This window comes from Theropithecus gelada, chromosome 2, assembly GCF_003255815.1.
Source record: "Theropithecus gelada isolate Dixy chromosome 2, Tgel_1.0, whole genome shotgun sequence".
NCBI classification, from domain to species: Eukaryota; Metazoa; Chordata; class Mammalia; order Primates; family Cercopithecidae; genus Theropithecus; species Theropithecus gelada.
Genome location: NC_037669.1, coordinates 182,985,905 through 183,005,262, shown reverse-complemented (window position 1 = coordinate 183,005,262; position 19,358 = coordinate 182,985,905). Strand labels below are relative to the sequence as shown.

Sequence of the window (19,358 nt, the reverse complement as noted above, 5' to 3'; positions counted from 1 at the left end):
ATTTCAAATTTAACTGGGTGTTGTATCTTTTTATTTGCTAAAGTGTGAGGCAAATTGCTCCAGTTGAAAACCACCAATGTAGAGCAATAGTTATTTTCAGCTATTTTATTTTATTTTTAAATAGCTGAGGAACCTGGCTTGGGGAGGCAAGCGCTTGGTCTAAGGCTATAGGGCAAGAATGGTGCAGAGATGAGATCTGAACCCAGGTATCCTGATTACACATTCCCTCTTCCTTCCTTTGCCTAGAAGAACTATTCATCTTTATTCCTGAAGGGTTGAAACTGAGAGATAATCAATACCAAGGCCACTTGACATAGGACTGTGCCCAGGGTTGCCAAGAAGTGGAGATGGCATACACTTTCTCTAACATGGTTCTTTGAAGGTAACTATTATTCCTCACTTAACAGATGGAAAATTGAGGATCAGAGAGTTTAAACAATGTTACTAGATTAACTAGTTAGTAAGTGATAGAGCTAGAATCCTAAAGCAGGTCTGACTTAATGCATACCTGACATTGCATTTCTGGCTGGTGTCCTTTACTTATTTATTCTCCCCCTCTTTCATCAACTAGGATTACCTGAAACCTTCTAGCTAGAATTTTCTGGTTGTATCAAGATACCAGTTCTTTGATCTATTTTAATTTGGAAATAGGAATAAAAGAATAAACTGGTCCAGAACTCTTTTAAAATACCATTTCTGACCGAAACCACATCATGAAACCATTTGATTTTCCTTTTGGATATGGTGCCTCCTAAATGAGGAGTTCATCAAAAGAGAGACAATGGTTAAGCTACAGCAATCTGTAGACTATGTATTAGCTTCTGGAAAATTAAAAATTGATTCTGTTATGCTTTTATTTTAAAGAAAATATAAGATGTTTTGGTTCTTTGTACACAACAGGATATTGCTGCTAAGAACTGTAGATAGTTTGGTAGAGAGTCATTAACTCCTATTCATCCTTCGATACCCAACTCAAATACTACGTTCTTTATGGAACTTTCATTGACCTCTTCCTCCTGAGGTAGAACTATTGTTTCTACATGTGGCTTTCCCTAGTACTTTGTATATGCTTTGGTTCAGGTTTTTTTATGTGTATCCCCAATTATTTACCAGGATAATCTGTATATATTAAGCATCTGTGGGGAAAGAAAGAATAAGATGAATATATATGCAAGAAACAAAGTAAAGATATTATTAAAAAATAAAATTAGCTCTTTTCTCAACTATTTTTGTACTTCCTTTTTCTCTCCCCAGTACCTAACGCCTTTCACATAACTCTTCAGTTACTTCCTGAGTTTTAGTTTCAGAGAATTTTGCCAGGAAGATATGTTAAAGCCTTGCAACTAAAAGTGTAGTTCCTGGACTAGCATCACCAGCATTACCTGAGACCCTGTTAGGAATGCAGATGCTCAAGGCCCAACCGGGTCCACTAAATCAGAATGTGTATTCTAATAAGACTTCTGGGTGACTTAGATACTCACTAAATTTCGGAGATGTCTTGTCTTATAGATCAGCAGCCTAGGAAAAGCGAATACACATGTATTGAAGTCCTTCATTTGGGGTACGTGGCAAACATCACTAATCCATCACCATTTTTTTCTCTAAATTGAGGTGCAGCTTTAGAAGCTTCTTTGGTGAGGCACTTTCAATCAATTAGTCTGGAAGTCGGTTTGCCCTCCCAGATCTAGCCAACCCTCTCATTTTACCGATAAAGAAACTAAGGCTCAGAAAAGCAAAGTGATTTGGTAGATACCATACTGTTCCTTCACGCAGAGCTGGAATTAAAATACTAATCTCCAGCCTCATGGTCTTATAGTCTTCTTGTCACACCACGCTGGGAAGTTAAGCAGACATGGCTCGAACCAGGGCTTACAAATGACCTCTTTCTCATCATCCCAATGGGAGACCTAGATTACTTGTCACTGTCTTCTCAGTGTGTGTTTTAGAAAGAGCTTGATATTTGGAGTTAGAGCATTACAACTTAAACTGCCCCTAAACTTTAGATATCTCTCAATAGTTACAAAATTTTCTATTTAAGGGGAAGAAAGGGAGCACATTCTCTAGTACAGCTGAACTCTAGTATGGGGCCTCAGTGAAAAATAACCCATTCCATCTCTCCCCTACTCCAAGTTCAGTTGAACAAAATAGTTTCCAAGTTTTCCAGGAAATTCAATAATATAGTAATTCACTATATTATAGTGACTTCTGAAATGCCATCAAGCAAGCAGAAAGGATCCTTTAAAAATGCGAAGACCCCAAGGCCATCTTTCCCTGCCTATGTTCCCCACTCCTTGCTCTAATACATCTTTTCCAACCCTGTCTTAGCTTTAAAAAAACTACTGGCATTCATTGTTTATAAATGCCTCTGTTGATCTTTCCTATTTTGGTTCCTGACTACTAGTGGAAAAACTCTCTCTACTTCCCCCTCCCCTCACCCGCACTTGGCTTTAAAAATAGCAATTAGAGTTAGGTTGGCTGAGGGCCTTGTGGTTGGAGTCCACAGCCTTTGCCCTCTGGGTCACTGGTTCACATCCTAATACCATGGCTGGTAGACTTTTCTTCTCTTTCGTGTGTTTTGCTTAAAGTTTTGGGAGGAGGTATCCTCCTGGATGACCATTTTCTCACGACCATCTGGGAAACATCTGAACTTGATATCCCTGACCCCAGTATTAATAATATCTGCTACGCTGTCTTCTTCTCCTCTTTTCTGAAGTCTGCAGTGTTCACAATTTCATGTGCTTCCTTCAGAATTGCTCTTCTAGCTCAAGGCTGAATAATTTGTATTGATCTTCAGGTCTCTAAAGAATGGACTGGCCAATTCATGCTCAACCCCCTTTCCCTATTTCCAGACTGCTTTCCTAGGAATTTGATATATGGTTAATATCAACCTGCTTTTCACACATAAAGATAGCTTTAATAATAGTGAACAGGTTTTAAGTCTTCTAGTCCACAAAGTGCTTTCACATGTATCAATTTAGTTGTCAGTAAATTCTATGATGTAGGTATTGTTATTTCTAACTCATTTTAAAGACACTTACATTGAGAGAAGGTAAATCAGTTGTCCAAGATCACTCGATCCACCAACCCTCTGACTCCTTGGCACGATCCTGCCTCTCTCCTGTCTCTTGCTGGTCTATATTTTGAATTTGTTTGTTTGTGATGATCCACTTGCTGATGATCACCTGTGGCACTGTTGATGACCGTTAGGGGTACTGAACAAAGTTTTACTTTCTATGAATCCAGTGAGACAAAGTTCTTACTTCACCTTTGTTAGTTACTGGAGGTTTGAGCAAGTCAAACTAGGCAGCATGACCATGATTCTTCGGGCAATGAGGTAGTGCAAGCATTCTTGAGAAAAGCAGTAATGTGATGCCGGTTTGCTTCCAGAAGAGATATGGCGGCAGTGTGTTAAGTGGATGAGGAGATGGAGAGAGAGGGAAATGACATAATTTAGGAAGTTCTTGAAAGAATTCATATGAAATGCACTAAAGCCTGAACCAGGGTGGGAGCTGTGGGGAAAAGAAGTGGGTGCCGATGAGAGAGAAGCCACAAAAGTAGCACTGACACTGTGGTCATGGAAGGGATTTCTCGATAAAGGGGCCAGGTAGCTGAGGATGAGGTGCCATCTGCCCTCAGAGGAGAGAGAACACCAGCGAAGTGGCAAGTTTTATTGAGGGAGGAGACGCTTTGTCTCACTGTAGATGTATTTAAGCATTTTGGCATCAAGAAGGCATGTGGGCAGCAAACTTTTGGCAGTCGATGTAATAGACTAGACCTCCGGAGAGCAGGGAGGCCTGCAGCAGCTTCGCAAGGTCCCTATACAGCAGGAAGCAAGGCAGTAAGACAGGGAAGAAGGAAAGTGCCTTGAAAGTTACTAATAACTGAGCATGACTGCATTTGAGTACTGGCTCATTTAAACTTGACAACACACCTATTAGATAGGTGTCTTTTTTCTGTCTTTTAAAATAAGAAAATAGATACTCAGAAGGTATTCCTTGAAATATCCTTACAAACATAAATATTAGGATAATCTCAGGCACAGTGATATAGTTCTTTCAGGTCAACAGAGTCAGGTTCGTTCATCGTCCTTCATCAGTTTTAATTATATGTGATTCTTGGCACTTCTCTTTATGACACTGGAAATGGGGGGATGGTGTCTGGATCTTAGATTGCAAAGGATCTGGTACAGGCTGAAGTGGATACGAGCCCTTTAAACCACAATCTTGCTATGACAACAGAACCATCCCTGACTGGAGGCAGGAGTGTTATGCTCATGCGTGTACATTGTATGTATGGGCCTTCCTATGTTTATTTATCGTAACGTTGTTGAGGCAGGGACTGCAGGGTTGCCATACGCTTCTGCATTTTCTTCCCAAGGTATGCGTAACATGTGATAGAATGATACCTGCTTTGTTTCTGTGATTGAACAATCAGACAGCGTTTGATAAGCTACGGAGAAAACACTTTAACAGGATTTAGCCATATATTTCTCTTCACTCTATCCTTAATAATTGGGTCACAGTGTAGACACACACACACACACACACACACACACACCCCTGCCTGTTTCCCAGACATATACAAAGGACTGCCCTATTTTATACTACCGGCCCAGTTCTGTCATTTTACGATGTGGTATCCACTGTGGCTGCACAACCAAGAGGACCATTCTAAAGTAGGTCAGTGGAGCATTCCCTGTTACGGCAGCTGAATGATAGTGCAGGATGCACATTTTCCAACTGGCCTCCCTCTTCTTTGTGTTTATAGCTGCAGATGTCCTATTCCTGTGGATTCCTAGCCTTTACACACAGAAGTAAGAATGAGTCAAAAGGCAGGCAGCCTCTCAACTTTGTCATGGCTTGGTCTGAACTTTAGGCAGGAAGGCAGGAAGGCCGGAATCAGCAATATCACAGGCGGGAAAAGGCTTTGCAGCTTCAAGTAAAGAAAACTCTTAAGTGCATCCAGGATTCATTGCTGTGTCTACTTTCTCTCCACCCCAAGCTTCACTCAAACTCCACCTCAGATAATTTCTCCTCCTTTCCTTCTGACCTGGGCAATACTTTTATTTCTTCCTGGATGGAGCAGAGATAAAATACGTGAAACACAACTGGTCTCAGAAGAACATGAAAATATATATTCAGAATATATGTGCTGTGATATTACTGAATAGTATCAATTTGGTGACCTCTAGGGAATGACTAAAAATATAACAAAAGACCACCTTAAATGATCAGACATTCTCCCTTTTCTGGTCTATTATTTAGACACTGAAAATATGTTCCTGTGTACCATTTCTTTCTGCTAAGGTATGATCTGAAAAGGCTCCTAAAACACAAGTCTCTTGTTAGGGGCAGGAAAAACATTACTGTCCTGAAAGATCATCTCTACACAGTGGTTCGAGAAATCACCAAAGCACTTGCAAACATTGTGGGCTGTAATTTGAGAGAGACGGCCTCTTTCCTTTGGCTGACTTAAAAAATATTCCCCCCTCCCTGAATTTGATCATTTAAGACTTCAGTTAGTTACTATTAATAGTAAAATAAACAGTTTACAGGAAGGAAGGTCTGTATTTTTTTTCTTACACTGATAAGATAGAGGCAGTGTCTGACAACTTGGCAAATTTTTATTTTCTGGAAAGTTGTATGCATATGAAGACGTTCTCTTGCCACTTAGTCCCTTTCTCATTCTTAATAGTCATGAGATGTTTAAGGATGGGGTGGAGAGGGGAGATAGTGTCCATGTCTTTCTAAGATTAGCGTATATAGAAAAACAGACTTAGAGAAATATGTAGCAGTATTATGACCAAAGTCATTGAAATGAACTAGAATCTAACAGTTCCTTTGGCTTCCCAACTTCCACAAACTGGTACCCAAAACAGAGTTCAGACATCCTCCCATTAGCAATTTGGCTTTAGGACATTCCAGTTTGACCACCTGGATAGAGGTCTGGGTGGGATGGCCTTGGAAGGCCAGGGAGAGCACCAGGAGGCTTGTTGAGCCCACCTTGTCCACCTATAACTGAAGAGTCAGTCATGGAAGGAGGCCCCACAGGCCTTTGGCTTATAGTGGCAGGGGCTCCTCCTTTCTGCCACTTTCTAGGTAATGTCTATCCCCTTTCCTTTGTTACCTCTCAGTCTCTCACTTGAATTTATGAATTGGTGTTCCCAGATATCAGTATAGGGCCCCTCACACAGTTGGTGCTTAGTCCATGTGTGATGGATAAATGATTATTGGAGTTAACTGCAATTCTACCTTCTTAATTCTCAGCATTTTGCTTTATGTATCATAAAAATGATCATAACTGTATTTCTGATGATAATATTTCTTGCTGGTTGAACACTCATTCACTCACTCAACAAATTCATGTTGGCCAACTATTAGATGCTGGGCTTAGTACTAAGGACACTCCAGAGAACACAGCACATCATGGTGTCTGCCCTCTGGAATTTATGTTGTCACATTTGCCATGTGCCAGTTTATGTGACTGTATTACACAATCTGTCTCCTTTACCCCTTTAGACAATGCCATAAGGAAAGATATGCCTTGAAAAGTTATACTGTGTTAAACAAAAGGCAATTATAAACAGCATCTGCTTTTGGTTGGCAATAAAATACAAGAGAATCGGATAGTATGATAAAGGAATCTAAAGAAGAAATTTTAAAAATATGCTGAAATGATGTGTGGGTATAGGGAAGCAAAAAAAAAATTTCACAATCCAAATCCTTCGTAGAGGCAGTGAAGGACAGACCTGATACTGCAGCTGATTTAATTGCTAACATAAAGCAGCAGTGCCCGAGTCTTTAGGTTTTATAGACTAATATAAAAGGCAAGAATGTGCTAGTAACTTCAGTGAGAGCAAAGCAGACAGGGGAACAATGCTAAAGAGCAGATCTGCGTAAAGCCACCAGAAAGCCCTGAGTTGACCTCTGCTCACCAATCTGCCCCCACCTGCAAGAGACTCATTAGCTAAACTAGGGGAATCCATGGCAACTTACTCCCTTATGTATTTGCTACTCACATTTTCTTCTTGAAAAAATATTACTGAAAATAAACTTTGAGCAACTGAGAAACAAAACAAAAATAAGAGCTTAAGAGAAGGGAAGTTAAGTATAGCTAGAAGAGAAGATTTGAAATGTTCCCAACACAAAGAAATGATGAATGTTTGAAGTGATGGATAACTTAAATATCCTGATTTGATCATTAAACACCGCATGCATGCATCAAAATAACACACATAACTCCTAAATAGGTATAATGATTACGTACCAATGAAAAGGAAAGAAAAGAAGAAAAAGAACTGGGAAGTTATGTAGTAATAGAATAGAATGGTGGTGAGTATTGAAACCGGTTAAAGCTAGAAATATCTAACAAGATGTATAAATCTTGTTATAAAATTTGTATATATCTTAAGATTTATTCTCAATCAAAAGTATGAATTATAAAACACTGAAATAATAAAAACCTGGATTGATTTTTAAAATCTGGATTAATTTGCAAAAACAGGAAGTAGAAATACTGTTGCTAGGGAGGTGGGAGTTGAGATGAAAAGTTTGGTAAATTTGTCTGGAATCACAGAGGAACAAAATACTATATTTATTTTTACTTTTTAATAATTTGAGAAATGTAGAATAAATAATGTGTTTGAAAATCCCAGAGGTAATTATTAGTAGAACATATTATATATCTGCCAACAGATGAGTAGCTATTAAAAAGAAAGAACATAGAAACCACATGTGAAATACTGTACACATACACAAAATGGAAGGAAACACAAGCTAGAAAGCATGTAAATCATAAGACAGAGGGAAAGCCAAATATTTCACTCATGACGAGAAATGCAAATCTTCTTCTGTTTGTGAATAAAAATTCAGGTTGGGCAAAAAAGAAATCTAAAAACAAATTATGTTTATTTTCAAAAGAAGCACTTAGAGAACACGACAAAAGAGGTTGAGTGTAAATGTAGATAAAGATCAAGCAAACATAAAAAAAAACTAAGGTGGAAATATTATTATTAAAGTGGAATTAATGACAGAAGCTTTAAATGGGATGGGATGCCACTGACCGGGTGCAGTGGTTCACACCTGTAATCCCAGAACTTTGGGAGGCCAAGGTAGGTGGATCACCTGAGTTCAGGAGCTCAAAACCAGCCTGGTCAACATAGTGAAACCCCATCTCTACTAAAAATACAAAAGTTAGCCAGCCATGGTGCAGGCACCTGTAATCCCAGCTGCTCAGGAGGCTGAGGCAGGAAGGAAGGAAACACAAGCCAGAATCGCTTGAACCTGGGAGGCGGAGGTTGCAGTGAGCCAAGATTGCACCGAGGCACTCCAGCCTGAGCGACAGAGCGAGACTCTGGATAGGATACCATTTTATTTGGGTATGGATATAATTCACAGTGAAGATATCCCTGTTATGACCTTCATGCACCAAGTATCTTTGCATTAAAATATGCAACACAAAGGAGAAATGAAGAGAAAGATGACAGATGAGGGAAGAGGGTCTCTGTGTCAGGCTGCCTTTTGGGCAGGCTGGAGCCTTGATATACTTGGGAGTGACTTTTAGAAAAATCAGAAAATTTTTCCATGTTGTTCTATTTTTGTTTAAATTTGCTTCCATTGCTGTTGTTTTTATTTGAAGGCAAACTGTTTTTTCCCCATTTACTAACAACTGTTTTAAAAATACTCACTGTGCGCCAGGTGTATGCTGTATAGCTGCAATGGGAATAGGCACATAAATTACAGCTGGCTGTATCTTCGAGGCGCTTACCAAAGTCTACACTGTCAATAACATGGAAATTCAGAGAAAGTAAGTGATCACCATGGAATTGGATAAAGCATTTTAATTGGGTCTTGATAGATGTAGGACTGGATTGATGGAGAGAGAGAGTAGGAAGAAAGGACATTCAGGTGTTTCAGTAGGAAGAGCCAAATGCTGGGGAACTAAAAATGGGCCCAGAGAATAGTATTAGGACCTTCCATGGATACGTGAATATTTGTGGGAGAGCAGTGGGAAATACGATCACAAGAGCAGACCTCCTCACTTCCTCTTGTCCTGTCTTCTCTTTCGATGGCAGCTCAAGGATTTTTTAAGATGACATGCAATGCTCCAGAGCACAACAGTATCCCCTAACGAGTATCACTTCCATTTCTGTGTGAGACTCTAGGATATGTCCTCCTTGAAGTCTACCAGCATCAATTTTTGCTCAATCTTTGCTGGAAGGATTGTGGTTTAGTGTTTCATTTAAGTAATTTTCAATGAGCGATTTCTTAAAATACACAGTACTTGGCAGCAGGCATAAAATTTCAGAAAAATAATAGCAGACGCTAACTTAAAAGTATGTTGTGCTTTTTTTTAGCTGAAAGGTGCTGTGTACAAGCCATATATCCATGTGTGCCATTTATACTTAATAATCTCTGTGAGAACACTGGATGGACCCTATATTGAAGTCTTAACAACTCTTTAATGAATCTGCCCTTGCGAGAGTTAGAAATTCTCTCTGAATTATGTATATTAAAGAGATACATGCCAAACTGTGTTCAATAGCAGCCAAATGGAATTACAGAAAAGTAGCTGTTGCTAGAGAACTCCTTAGTTACAATCCATTTGCCCCACTGCCTCCGTTCTCCACTGAGAACACCTGGATTGTTTTCAGGATGGCAGGATTTCAAAATGCTAATGTGTGCTGTGAATATCCAAAGGGGGTACACCAGACAGCATTTGCCAAGCACATAGTTTATCCTCTCCTTAAATCCAAAATCCACAGAGCCTGCATCAATATCCTTTCTTTCTTTCTTTTTCTTTTTTTTTTTTTTTTGAGACGGAGTCTCGCTCTGTCGCCCAGGCTGGAGTGCAGTGGCGCAATCTCGGCTCACTGCAAGCTCCGCCTCCCGGGTTCACGCCATTCTCCTGCCCCAGCCTCCCGAGTAACTGGGACTACAGGCGCCGCCACCTCGCCCGGCTAGTTTTTTGTATTTTTTAGTAGAGACGGGGTTTCACCGTGTTAGCCAGGAAGGTCTTGATTTCCTGACCTCGTGATCCGTCCGTCTCGGCCTCCCAAAGTGCTGGGATTACAGGCTTGAGCCACCGCGCCGGGCCTTTCTTTCTTTCTTTTTTTTAAGAGATGAAGTCTCACTCTGTTACTCAGGCTGGATGGAGTACAGTGGTGTGATCATAGCTCATCGTAGCCTCAAACTCCTGGGCTCAAGTGATCCTTCTTCCTTAGCCTCCTGAGTAGCTGAGACTACAGGTGTGTGCTACTATGACTGGCTAACTTTATTCTATTTAATTTTATTCATTTTAATTTTATTTTTTTAGAGACTGGGTCGGAAGTGGGGGAGTTCACTGTTTTGCCCAGGCTAGTCTTAAGCCCCTAGCCTCAAGCTATCCTCTTATTTTACCTTTCCCAGTAGCTGAGATTACAGGTGCAAGCCACTGTGCCCAGTGGAGGCTACTTCTGAAACTGCTTTAAGAAACTGCTCTTTTTAGTGTCTTGAACTCTGCCTCACAGTATCATCTGTCATTTTGCACTTGGGGCTCCAAGTGAGTTTAAACGTTCTTCCAGATGAGATCTTTTCAACTATTTTAAGATAATAGTTTTCAAAGTCTTTTCCAGGCCAAACATTGCCACCTCTTGCAAACATTCCTTATCTGCTGGGTCACCATCTCCTTAGCATGACTATGTTCCAGCTTTACTTATTTTCACTTAAAATTCCGTGACCAGGCTGGGTGCAGTGGCTCATGCCTGTAATTCAAGCACTTTGGGAGGCCGAGGTGGGCAGATCACTTGAGGTCAGGAGTTCAAGACCAGCCTGGCCAACATGCGAAACCCCATCTCTACTACAAATACAAAAATTAGCTGGGGACAGTGGCACCTGCCTGTAATCCCAGTTACTTGGGAGGCTGAGGCAGGAGAATTGCTTGAACCTAGGAGATGGAGGTTGCGGTGAGCTGAGATCGTGCCATTGCACTCCAGCCTGGGTGACAGAGCAAGAATCCATCTCAAAAAAAAAAAAAAAAAAAAAAATCTCTGACCACAATCAGTAGAATTCTCTCAAGTGGGCCGAACGTGCAAAGAGAGAAATGAACTATTTGCATCTGTTGGACCAGACATTACACCGCAGTTTTTGTCCTCTAGTAGTAAAGAAGCAGCTAAGTTCTGGACACCCAAGATTAATAATTGCATTGGACAAACCACTGAGTTCTGGGTGCTGCATTTTAATATGGAAACATACTATGGCTCAAAGGAGAGTATCTATGTGAAACATTAAAAATAAAAGTTTTAGAGATAATTTGTATTTTATTATTTACAAACTGTACAGCTCCTAAAACAACTTCAATTAAGTGATGGACAGAACCTTAGAGATGCAATTCCATTCTAAGAATTCACAGAGTTGACATTTATTTTTTAATATTTCCCTTGATCTTTGTTTGGCCTTTCTTGCCAAGAGACAACTTCATTGATGAGCAAACATTGATTTGTCTTTTTAGTTCAATGTCTGTATGTATATGTGTGTGTGTATGTGTGTGTGTGTGTGGGTGTGGTGTGTATACATATATATTTTTTCCATTCAAGGTTTGGTTAATGGCTTGTGGCTTTGTCGAGCAATGGGATGAGGTCAGAATAGGTCAGAAAACAACTTAATTGTCAAATAACAGCACAGCAGGAAGGCCTGGGACTCAGTGTAACGTAGTATTTTCTCATGTTATATTATTCATTATAATGGCAATATAATGTTTTAGGTACAGCAATTGCAAGGTTCATCTGCATTTTAAATTTGTTCCTAGTGGATTATGCTTCATCTTGTAGCATCAAAGTATGTTTATAGATATAGTGGAGCCTTGTCCTGATCTTATTTCCCATTCTAGTGCTGTGAGTGTTGGCAGCCAATGACTCACAGATGCCCCCCTTTTTCTTTCCAGGGGGCTGTCCTTGGCCAAGTGGGATGCTCCTTGCCTGGAATGCCGCACTCTCACTACTTCCTGGGGGCAGGCATGGCTAGTGACTGAGGGACAGAAATGTACAAAGCCTAGTCCTTTGTCTGAAGGTGGGACCACTCGGTGGAATTAGTCTGAAGCAGATTCCAGGTGAGACCACACCCTTGCTTAGCTACTCCCCCCGCCTCTCCTGCTTCTTTGACTCTCCTTCTGCTGAGCGCACTCCCCACAACAAATCTCTTTCGTAAGAGGCCCCATCTCAGGCCCTGCTTCTAGGGATGCTTTCCTAAGCCATTACCATTATTATTTCCCTCAATGGATGCTAGTTATGAAAGTGAATGATTCTTTGTGCAGCAACTGTATAAAGAAACTTGAAATTTTAGGCAATGAAATACATTTTTCGAAATATCTGTTTAGAAAATATGACTCCGTTTAATATGCTATGTCTTCTAAGTGAATTTGAATTAAAAACATTTAGTTAATTTAAAAATAGTTTTCAAAACAAGATATCTGGCAATAAACAGAATGGAGTCCCTCAGAAACATCTCCTTATTTGATGAAGTAGACCCATGCATTGAGTTAGTTATATTAATAGTACATGTTGACTTGTCGAAGTCTTTGAAATTTCAATGAGATGCAGATTATCACACAGATTTAATGCTTTCCTGAAATGAGTCATTGTAGACAGTTAATTCAATGTAAGATAGAATGCCATAAATGGAATACATTTAGGTGATACACAGTGAAGCTGAGTTCTCCCACCCCTAACCATCATTGTCAAGGCCTAAGAGTGGATCTGCTTGGTAGAAGTGTGTTCCTCTAGCCAAGTACAAGAGACAGCTCAGAATTCTCTTAGACTAAGACTCAGTATTGAGTCCCAGTGACTCAAAGGCACGGGCATTCAGCGTTGAGGCTGACAGACACACCTAACTGCCTATTTCATGTCTTCGTGAAAAGCTGGGTTGATCATCTTTGGCTTGCTTATGTGACCAAAGTTTCAGGGAAAGGATAGCTAAAGAGGTGATCATAAAGGGTATCAATGTGTTGAAGGCAAGGTTAGGTTAGCTGGAGGGCATGCCACGGTGCCTGCTAAACACAACAAGTCTGAGAACCTGGTAAATAGCAATTTCAGGTGTCAAGTTCAAGGGCAAAGGCCTAGCTGGCAATAAGAAGCTAAGGAAATTAGAAATGGATGGGCAGTGAATGAGGCTGGGGTCTTGGTCTACTTTTATTGATTAGGGATCTTATGGCAAAGGTGAGGACTTTCCATCTTCAAGGCACAGCTGTCAGGAAGGCACAAATGTGAGTCCTTGTAAACTGAACTGTGAGTGTACATGAAGGATGTCAGGTTCATTTTATTTTTAAAGAAGTATCTGTCAGTTGGAAAAAGCGCAGATGAGGTTTGATTCTTCTTGGCTATCATTATACAACCTTTGGTTCCCAGTTGAAAGGAAAAAACAAACAACTTTAATATCTTTTCTGAGATGTCATTCTAAGGTGATAACAGCAGGTGGTCTTTCCCTAAAATCTAGAATATGAGGATAACCTGTGGCTTGAAGGAAACAAATCTTTAGGTAATCCATGTGGAGACAGAAAGCTATATCTGAAGGGTCAAGAAAGAGAGAGAGGCAGATCAATTGTGCTCCATTATCAGATAATTAAAACACTCTATGTATTGTTTTAGGAAGTTACAGCATATACCAGCCCCTGCTTATCTTCATTTCTCTTCCTCTTCTCACCTCCTTCCTTCTGCCTTTTCCTTCTCCCCCTTTTCCTTCTGCTCCATATCCCCTTGCTAAGCCCCTTTGTTCTTTCCTGAAGGGAGCCTAATATTGGTTTATTTTGTTTCTGTCCATGAAAAGAGCAGTGAGACTTGTTGATTCTTTTTTCTTTCCTTATAAAGATAAAATGACAGCTGCAATGTAAATTTATTTCTGACGAGAGAAAAGTGCAGTGCCATTCTCTTCAGCATAGGACTTTTTTTTAGTGATGTTCAAAATAGGGGCTTTCAAAATTGTTGTTGTACTTGAGGTGTACCTAGAATCCTCTTTAGGGTAACGACTATGACATTCCTCAGAGGTGAACTCATTTCCGTTACTCGTTTTTAAAAACACATCCTCTGTCTTTTCACACTCATCACAGTGAGATCTAAAATAGAGGCTCATCGTCACCTATTTAAGGGTTATTTATGAATAACACTGCCTTGAAAAGGCCCACTGGAAATTTGTGTGGAAATTGAAAGTGACACAGATTCAGAAGCCAGGCAGGCACAGAAACTAAGTTAGAGGCCGAAGTGTCTAAGTACTGTAAGCGTGAGACATGATGAGACCCTCCCACCACCCCCGGCCCAGCAGCCCCAAGCTGACAGTCAGATGCTAGGCATTAAGTCCATATGGAGATGTGAAGTGGAAGGGTGGGAGCTCCAAGACTTAGCAGACTCTACCAAACAAAACAAGATCAGTAATCCAGAGAGCATCCTAAATGGTAGATGAGATACTGAGCCCATTCTCCACCCCTCCCTGTATCCAAGCCCTTTGCCAGGTGGCTTGCAGTACTTGCTACTAGAGACAGCAGGTGGGGGCTAGGGGGTTGCCTCTGCCTTGACTATGGGTTTGGCCACATAACTTAATTCAGCTAATGAAATGCCAGTAGAAGTCACAGTGTGCCACCTCCGGCCCACGGCCTTAAGAGGCTTTGCATGCTCCCAATTGTCCTCGCCGTGAGAAGTGCATGATGTGGCTAGCCCACTAGTTCAAGGAGAGGGCAGGAGATAAAGAGAAGAGAGAAGATGCAATAACAAAGCTGAGTCTGGATCAGCCAAACCTCAGCTGATTTGAAGATGCCTGAGTGAGGGTAAAACATGGCCATTTTTAAAGAACTTCTAAACTTTTCAGCACTTTAAAACTACTTTCTAGGGTGGCTTTTAGGCAACTTTCTGGTGGAAATCTTTGACTGATACAAGCACTGTTCCTAAGTGTCGCCATTTAAAAGGAGAAAATGAGTCAGAGTGACTAGAAAATAAGAACATGAGTACATAAAGGTTTTCTGAAAATGAGAACAAGCCTTGTGTGCGATTGTAAGAAGGATTAATATTACCTACCATTTTGAATATCCTACCCCTTAACTGAGCCTTGGTAAAGGGTGAGGAGAACTGCAGAACCCTGACTTCCAGGCCATATTGGATGTCACTGATATGACCATACACATATGACAGATATTGGCGTTTTCTTGGGAAGCAACAAGGATTCCAAGTCTCACTCGTTGCCTATATGCAGTGACGGGCTGATGCAGGTGTTCAAAGACCCAGACCTCTGGCTTCAATGCAAGAACATGCTAAAGGGCTTTAGGGATCTCCAGGGGATCAGCTGAAGTCCTGATTACAACTGTATCATAACCCAACTTCTCCCACTACCCAGTGCTGCTTCCCTTACCTTCTCACAAACACTGTTCCCCAAAGCACTCCTGAACGATCTTCCCGCATGTAAATCTCTGAGGCCTAGCATCTGTCCGTAGGTACCTGGCCCCGTGGCACACCACTCTCACTCAGCTTTCTGGGCTGCTGGGATCTGGAGAAAGGGGTGGGAGAAGGCCTTACCCACTATCATGTGGTTGCAGACATCACAGAAAGTGGGCTTCTTGAAGATGTAATCCTGAAAGGCATGAGCCTTGCCACCTGGATGCAGGCCAGCCCTGGCGGGTGTGGACGTCAGGCTTCCTGGAGCAGGGAGTGGGCTGGAGCTGGGGCTGATCTCAGCCACCATGTGTGCTTGCAGTTTCGTGTCTTCACTGTTGGTTCGCTGGAAGAAGTTGTCAGCACTTTTGCTCCGTAAACTCTTGGTCTTGAAAGAAAGTGATCGTTTTAGTTTCTGGAGCTGCAATGCAATGACAGAACAGTCTCTCTTACGATCAATGGATCAAGCAGACCGAGGCTCTGGGGGTAAGGTCTGCTGTGTGTGCTGCACAGTCCCCACGGACACCCTCAGCCTTGAGCAGGCTCATAAATGTCCCTGTGTGGGTGGGGTGATGGCAGTGCCTAGTAAAGAGGGAATTTCCCCTGCCCCTGCCACTAAGCCAGATGAGCAGAAAGAGGTCCCATTTTGCCCTTGCTTCTGCCCCTGCTCCTCCCCGCCTGTCTCCTTAAAGTCCTACCAGTGTGCTGTCAAAGTGTCCCACCACATTGAGTTTTGACATAATTTGCCTTTTGAATTTGAATCATTGGAAATATTAAGTATACATACTCATGGACTCAAAGGCTACATGTGTAAAGCTGGCCTTTCTCTCTTATGATCACTTAGCAGCCACCTGTCTGCACACAGCAAAGCAGCAGAGTCTATTGTCTGACTCAAAATCGATCTCGCTAAACTATCCACAGAGCACAAACCAGGAACTCTCAAGTCTGCTTGGTTCTGAAGCATATGGATAAGTAACCTGTGTGTGTGTGTAGGACATAGGATATATTGTATTATCCCTTTGACTTTCTCTGCTCTTCCTGCTGCCCTCCCTCTTGCTTTGGCCATGACAAACTAGACTATTTCTCCTTTGCCTCTGGGGCTTATGAAAAGGCACCAAAACAGGTTTGGAAAAGCACAAGATTCTGGCAGCTCTGGGTTTGAGTTTAATCTACCCCTCTATTCTGGATCCAGGAACTGGAGGATGCTGCACCCTGATGACAGCTTGTACCATGGTGCACCTTGCTCTGTCCATCCCCACAGTGGCCTTCTAAAAGTCTCTCCTGTTTACTCTGCTTTCTCATCACTAGTCCTTAGTACATAGTTTTTCTTTTCACCCAGCAACAGGTCACTTCACCTTTAAGGTGGTTTCTTTTTGTAATTGAATATCCATGGGAGTTCTTTCTGTTGCCTGGAATAAACATGTATGGCCCAAAGCTTCAGAAAAAAGATGCTCAGATATCAAACCAAAAAGCTTCTACACAGCAAAGGAAACTGGAAGAAGCTGTCAGCACTTTTGCTCCATAAACTCTTGGTCTTGAAAGAAAGTGATTGTTTTAGTTTCTGGAGCTGCAATGCAATGATGGACCAGTCTCTCTTACGATCAATGGATCATGCAGACCCAGGCTGCGGGGGTGAGATGTGCTGTGTGCACGGCACAATCCCCACTGACACAGAGTGAAGAGACAACCTATAGAATGGGAAAAAGCATTTGCACAATATGCATCAGACAGGAGATTAATATCTAGAATATACAAGAAACTTAAGCCTCTCAATGGCAAAAAAAAAAAAAAAACCCTCCAAACAATCCAATTTTAAAATGAGAAAATGATCTGAACAGACGTTTCTCAAAAGAAGACATACAAATGGCTGACAAATATATTTAAAAAGTTCAACATCACTAATCATCAGGGAAATGCAAATCAACACCACAGTGAAGCATCACCTCACCCCAGTTACAATGGCTATTATCAAAAAGACAAAAATGACAAATGCAGAGAAAAGGGAACTCATAGACACTGTTTGTGGGAATGCAAACTAGTGCAACCTCTATGAAGAACAGTATGGGGGTTCCTCAAAAAGCTACAAATGGAACTACCATGTGATTCAGCAATCCCACTGCTGGGAATTTGTCTAAATGAAAGGGAATCATTACACTGAGGAGACATCTGCCCCCCACCATGTTAATTGTAGCACTATTCACAAGAGCCAAGATATGGAGTCAATCTATTGGTCCAACAACACAATGAATGGATAAAGGAAATATGGTACATGTACATGATGAAATACTATTCAGCCATAAAAAAGAATGAAACTCTGTCATTTGTGGATGACATAGATGGAACAGGAGGACATTATGTTAAATAAAATAAGCCAGGAAAAGAAAGTTAAATGCTACCTGTTCTCACTCACATGTGGAAGCTAAAAAAAGTTGATCTCATAGAAGTTAAAAGTAGAACAGAGGATACTAGAGACTGGGAAGGGCAGGGCGAAAGGAGGATAGGGAAAGATTTTTTATATAAAAAAATGACAGCTAGATAGGAGGAATAAGTTCTAGTGCTCTACAGCACTGTAGGATAACTATAGTTAACAATAATATATTATATAGTTTCAAATAGTTAGAAGGAGGATACTTCTGAATGTTCCCAACATAAAAAAATGATAAATATTTGATGTTATGGATATGCTAATTACCCTGATGTGATCACTATACTTTATATGCATTGCAAAATCACTATGTACTCCATAAATAGGTACAATTATTTTATGTCATTAAAAATAAAATCATAAAAGTAATTTAAAAAGAGAAAAATAAATGGTGCTCAGTACTCTTGTCTAATGAGGGTCTCCATAAGTTGGTCAGACTCCCCCGACACAATATATCAGACAAGTTTACATGGCCTTGCCAAGCCCAACCACCTCTGTCTTAACCCCCTAAGTTCCACTTCAGAAGTCCAGGAAGATATGGTGGTCATTAGTGTTTGGGGTAGACTACAAAAAGCCTGCAGTTCTCTCCCCTTTCTCTTATCCATGCACTTTGCAATGTGAATTTGCATCTCAATCTATCAAAAGTGGAGTCTAGTTTCCCACTCCTTGAATCTTGTTGGTTTCTGAAATTTGACCAATAGAAGGTAGCAGAAGCAATTTTAAGGCAGTTCCAAGCCCAGGCCTTAAGAGGCCTTGCATACTTCTGTCCACCCTCTAGATACCTACCAAACTGCCCAATGAAGCCTGAAGGATTATGAGACACATGGTCCAGTCAATTCCCTGCCACTTTAGGATAGAGTCCAGAAGCAGAGCCACCCTGCTGTCCTGCAGGAATAAGGGAGTCTAGATGAGACCAGAAGCACTATCCAGCTGAGTCCTTGTCAAATTGTCAACGCACACACTCTTCAACTAAAAAGATGACTGGTGTTCTAGGTCATTAAATTGGGTATCTATAGTGTGTACACAACAATAGATAACCGGTACAATGCTGTTCTCTCCACCCTCATGCATGTAGTGGGATTGTATTTCTTTGCCCTCCTGAGGTCAGGTGTGGTTGTGTGAAGCCAGCTCTCCACTTCAGGGAGCCATACAAAAGAGAGGCCCTGCAAAGCCCTCTGAAAAGCCCCACTAGGGCTGCTAATAGGGCATGATCAGCTAGAAGAGGCTAGCCAGAGAAGCTGTAACAACCTGCAGAAAGGTCAGAAACACTGGACCAGCTAAGACTTTTTTCCCTTTCCCTCTGCCCTACAGCTCAGACTAACAGAGGAGTCAGAGCTACCAAAGAAGGAGGAAGAGGGAGGTGTCCCTGAGTTATTGTGGAGTTGCTTATTGTTGAGGCATAAGCTAGTGTATCCTGATGGATACAGGGCAGTGAGTCCTGAGTCCTTGGAAGCATAGCATTGATTTTGAAGAGGACACTCCATCTCTGAAAAAAGCTAAGTGAGGAGGCCTATGAGAGAATCATTCATTGAGATTGAGCCACATTGA

At 41.2% G+C, this 19,358-nt stretch overlaps 1 protein-coding gene across 2 annotated transcripts in view; it reads right to left on the bottom strand.

Moving 5' to 3' along the window:
• The window catches only part of STAC (SH3 and cysteine rich domain), a 164,889-nt gene that overhangs the window by 87,375 nt on the left and 58,156 nt on the right, over positions 1-19,358 (bottom strand). For both annotated transcript variants that reach the window (XM_025376325.1, XM_025376326.1), the window contains exon 2: positions 15,530-15,806. In XM_025376325.1, coding sequence (XP_025232110.1) covers positions 15,530-15,806 — 277 coding nt within the window. The remainder of the gene's footprint in view (positions 1-15,529; positions 15,807-19,358) is intronic.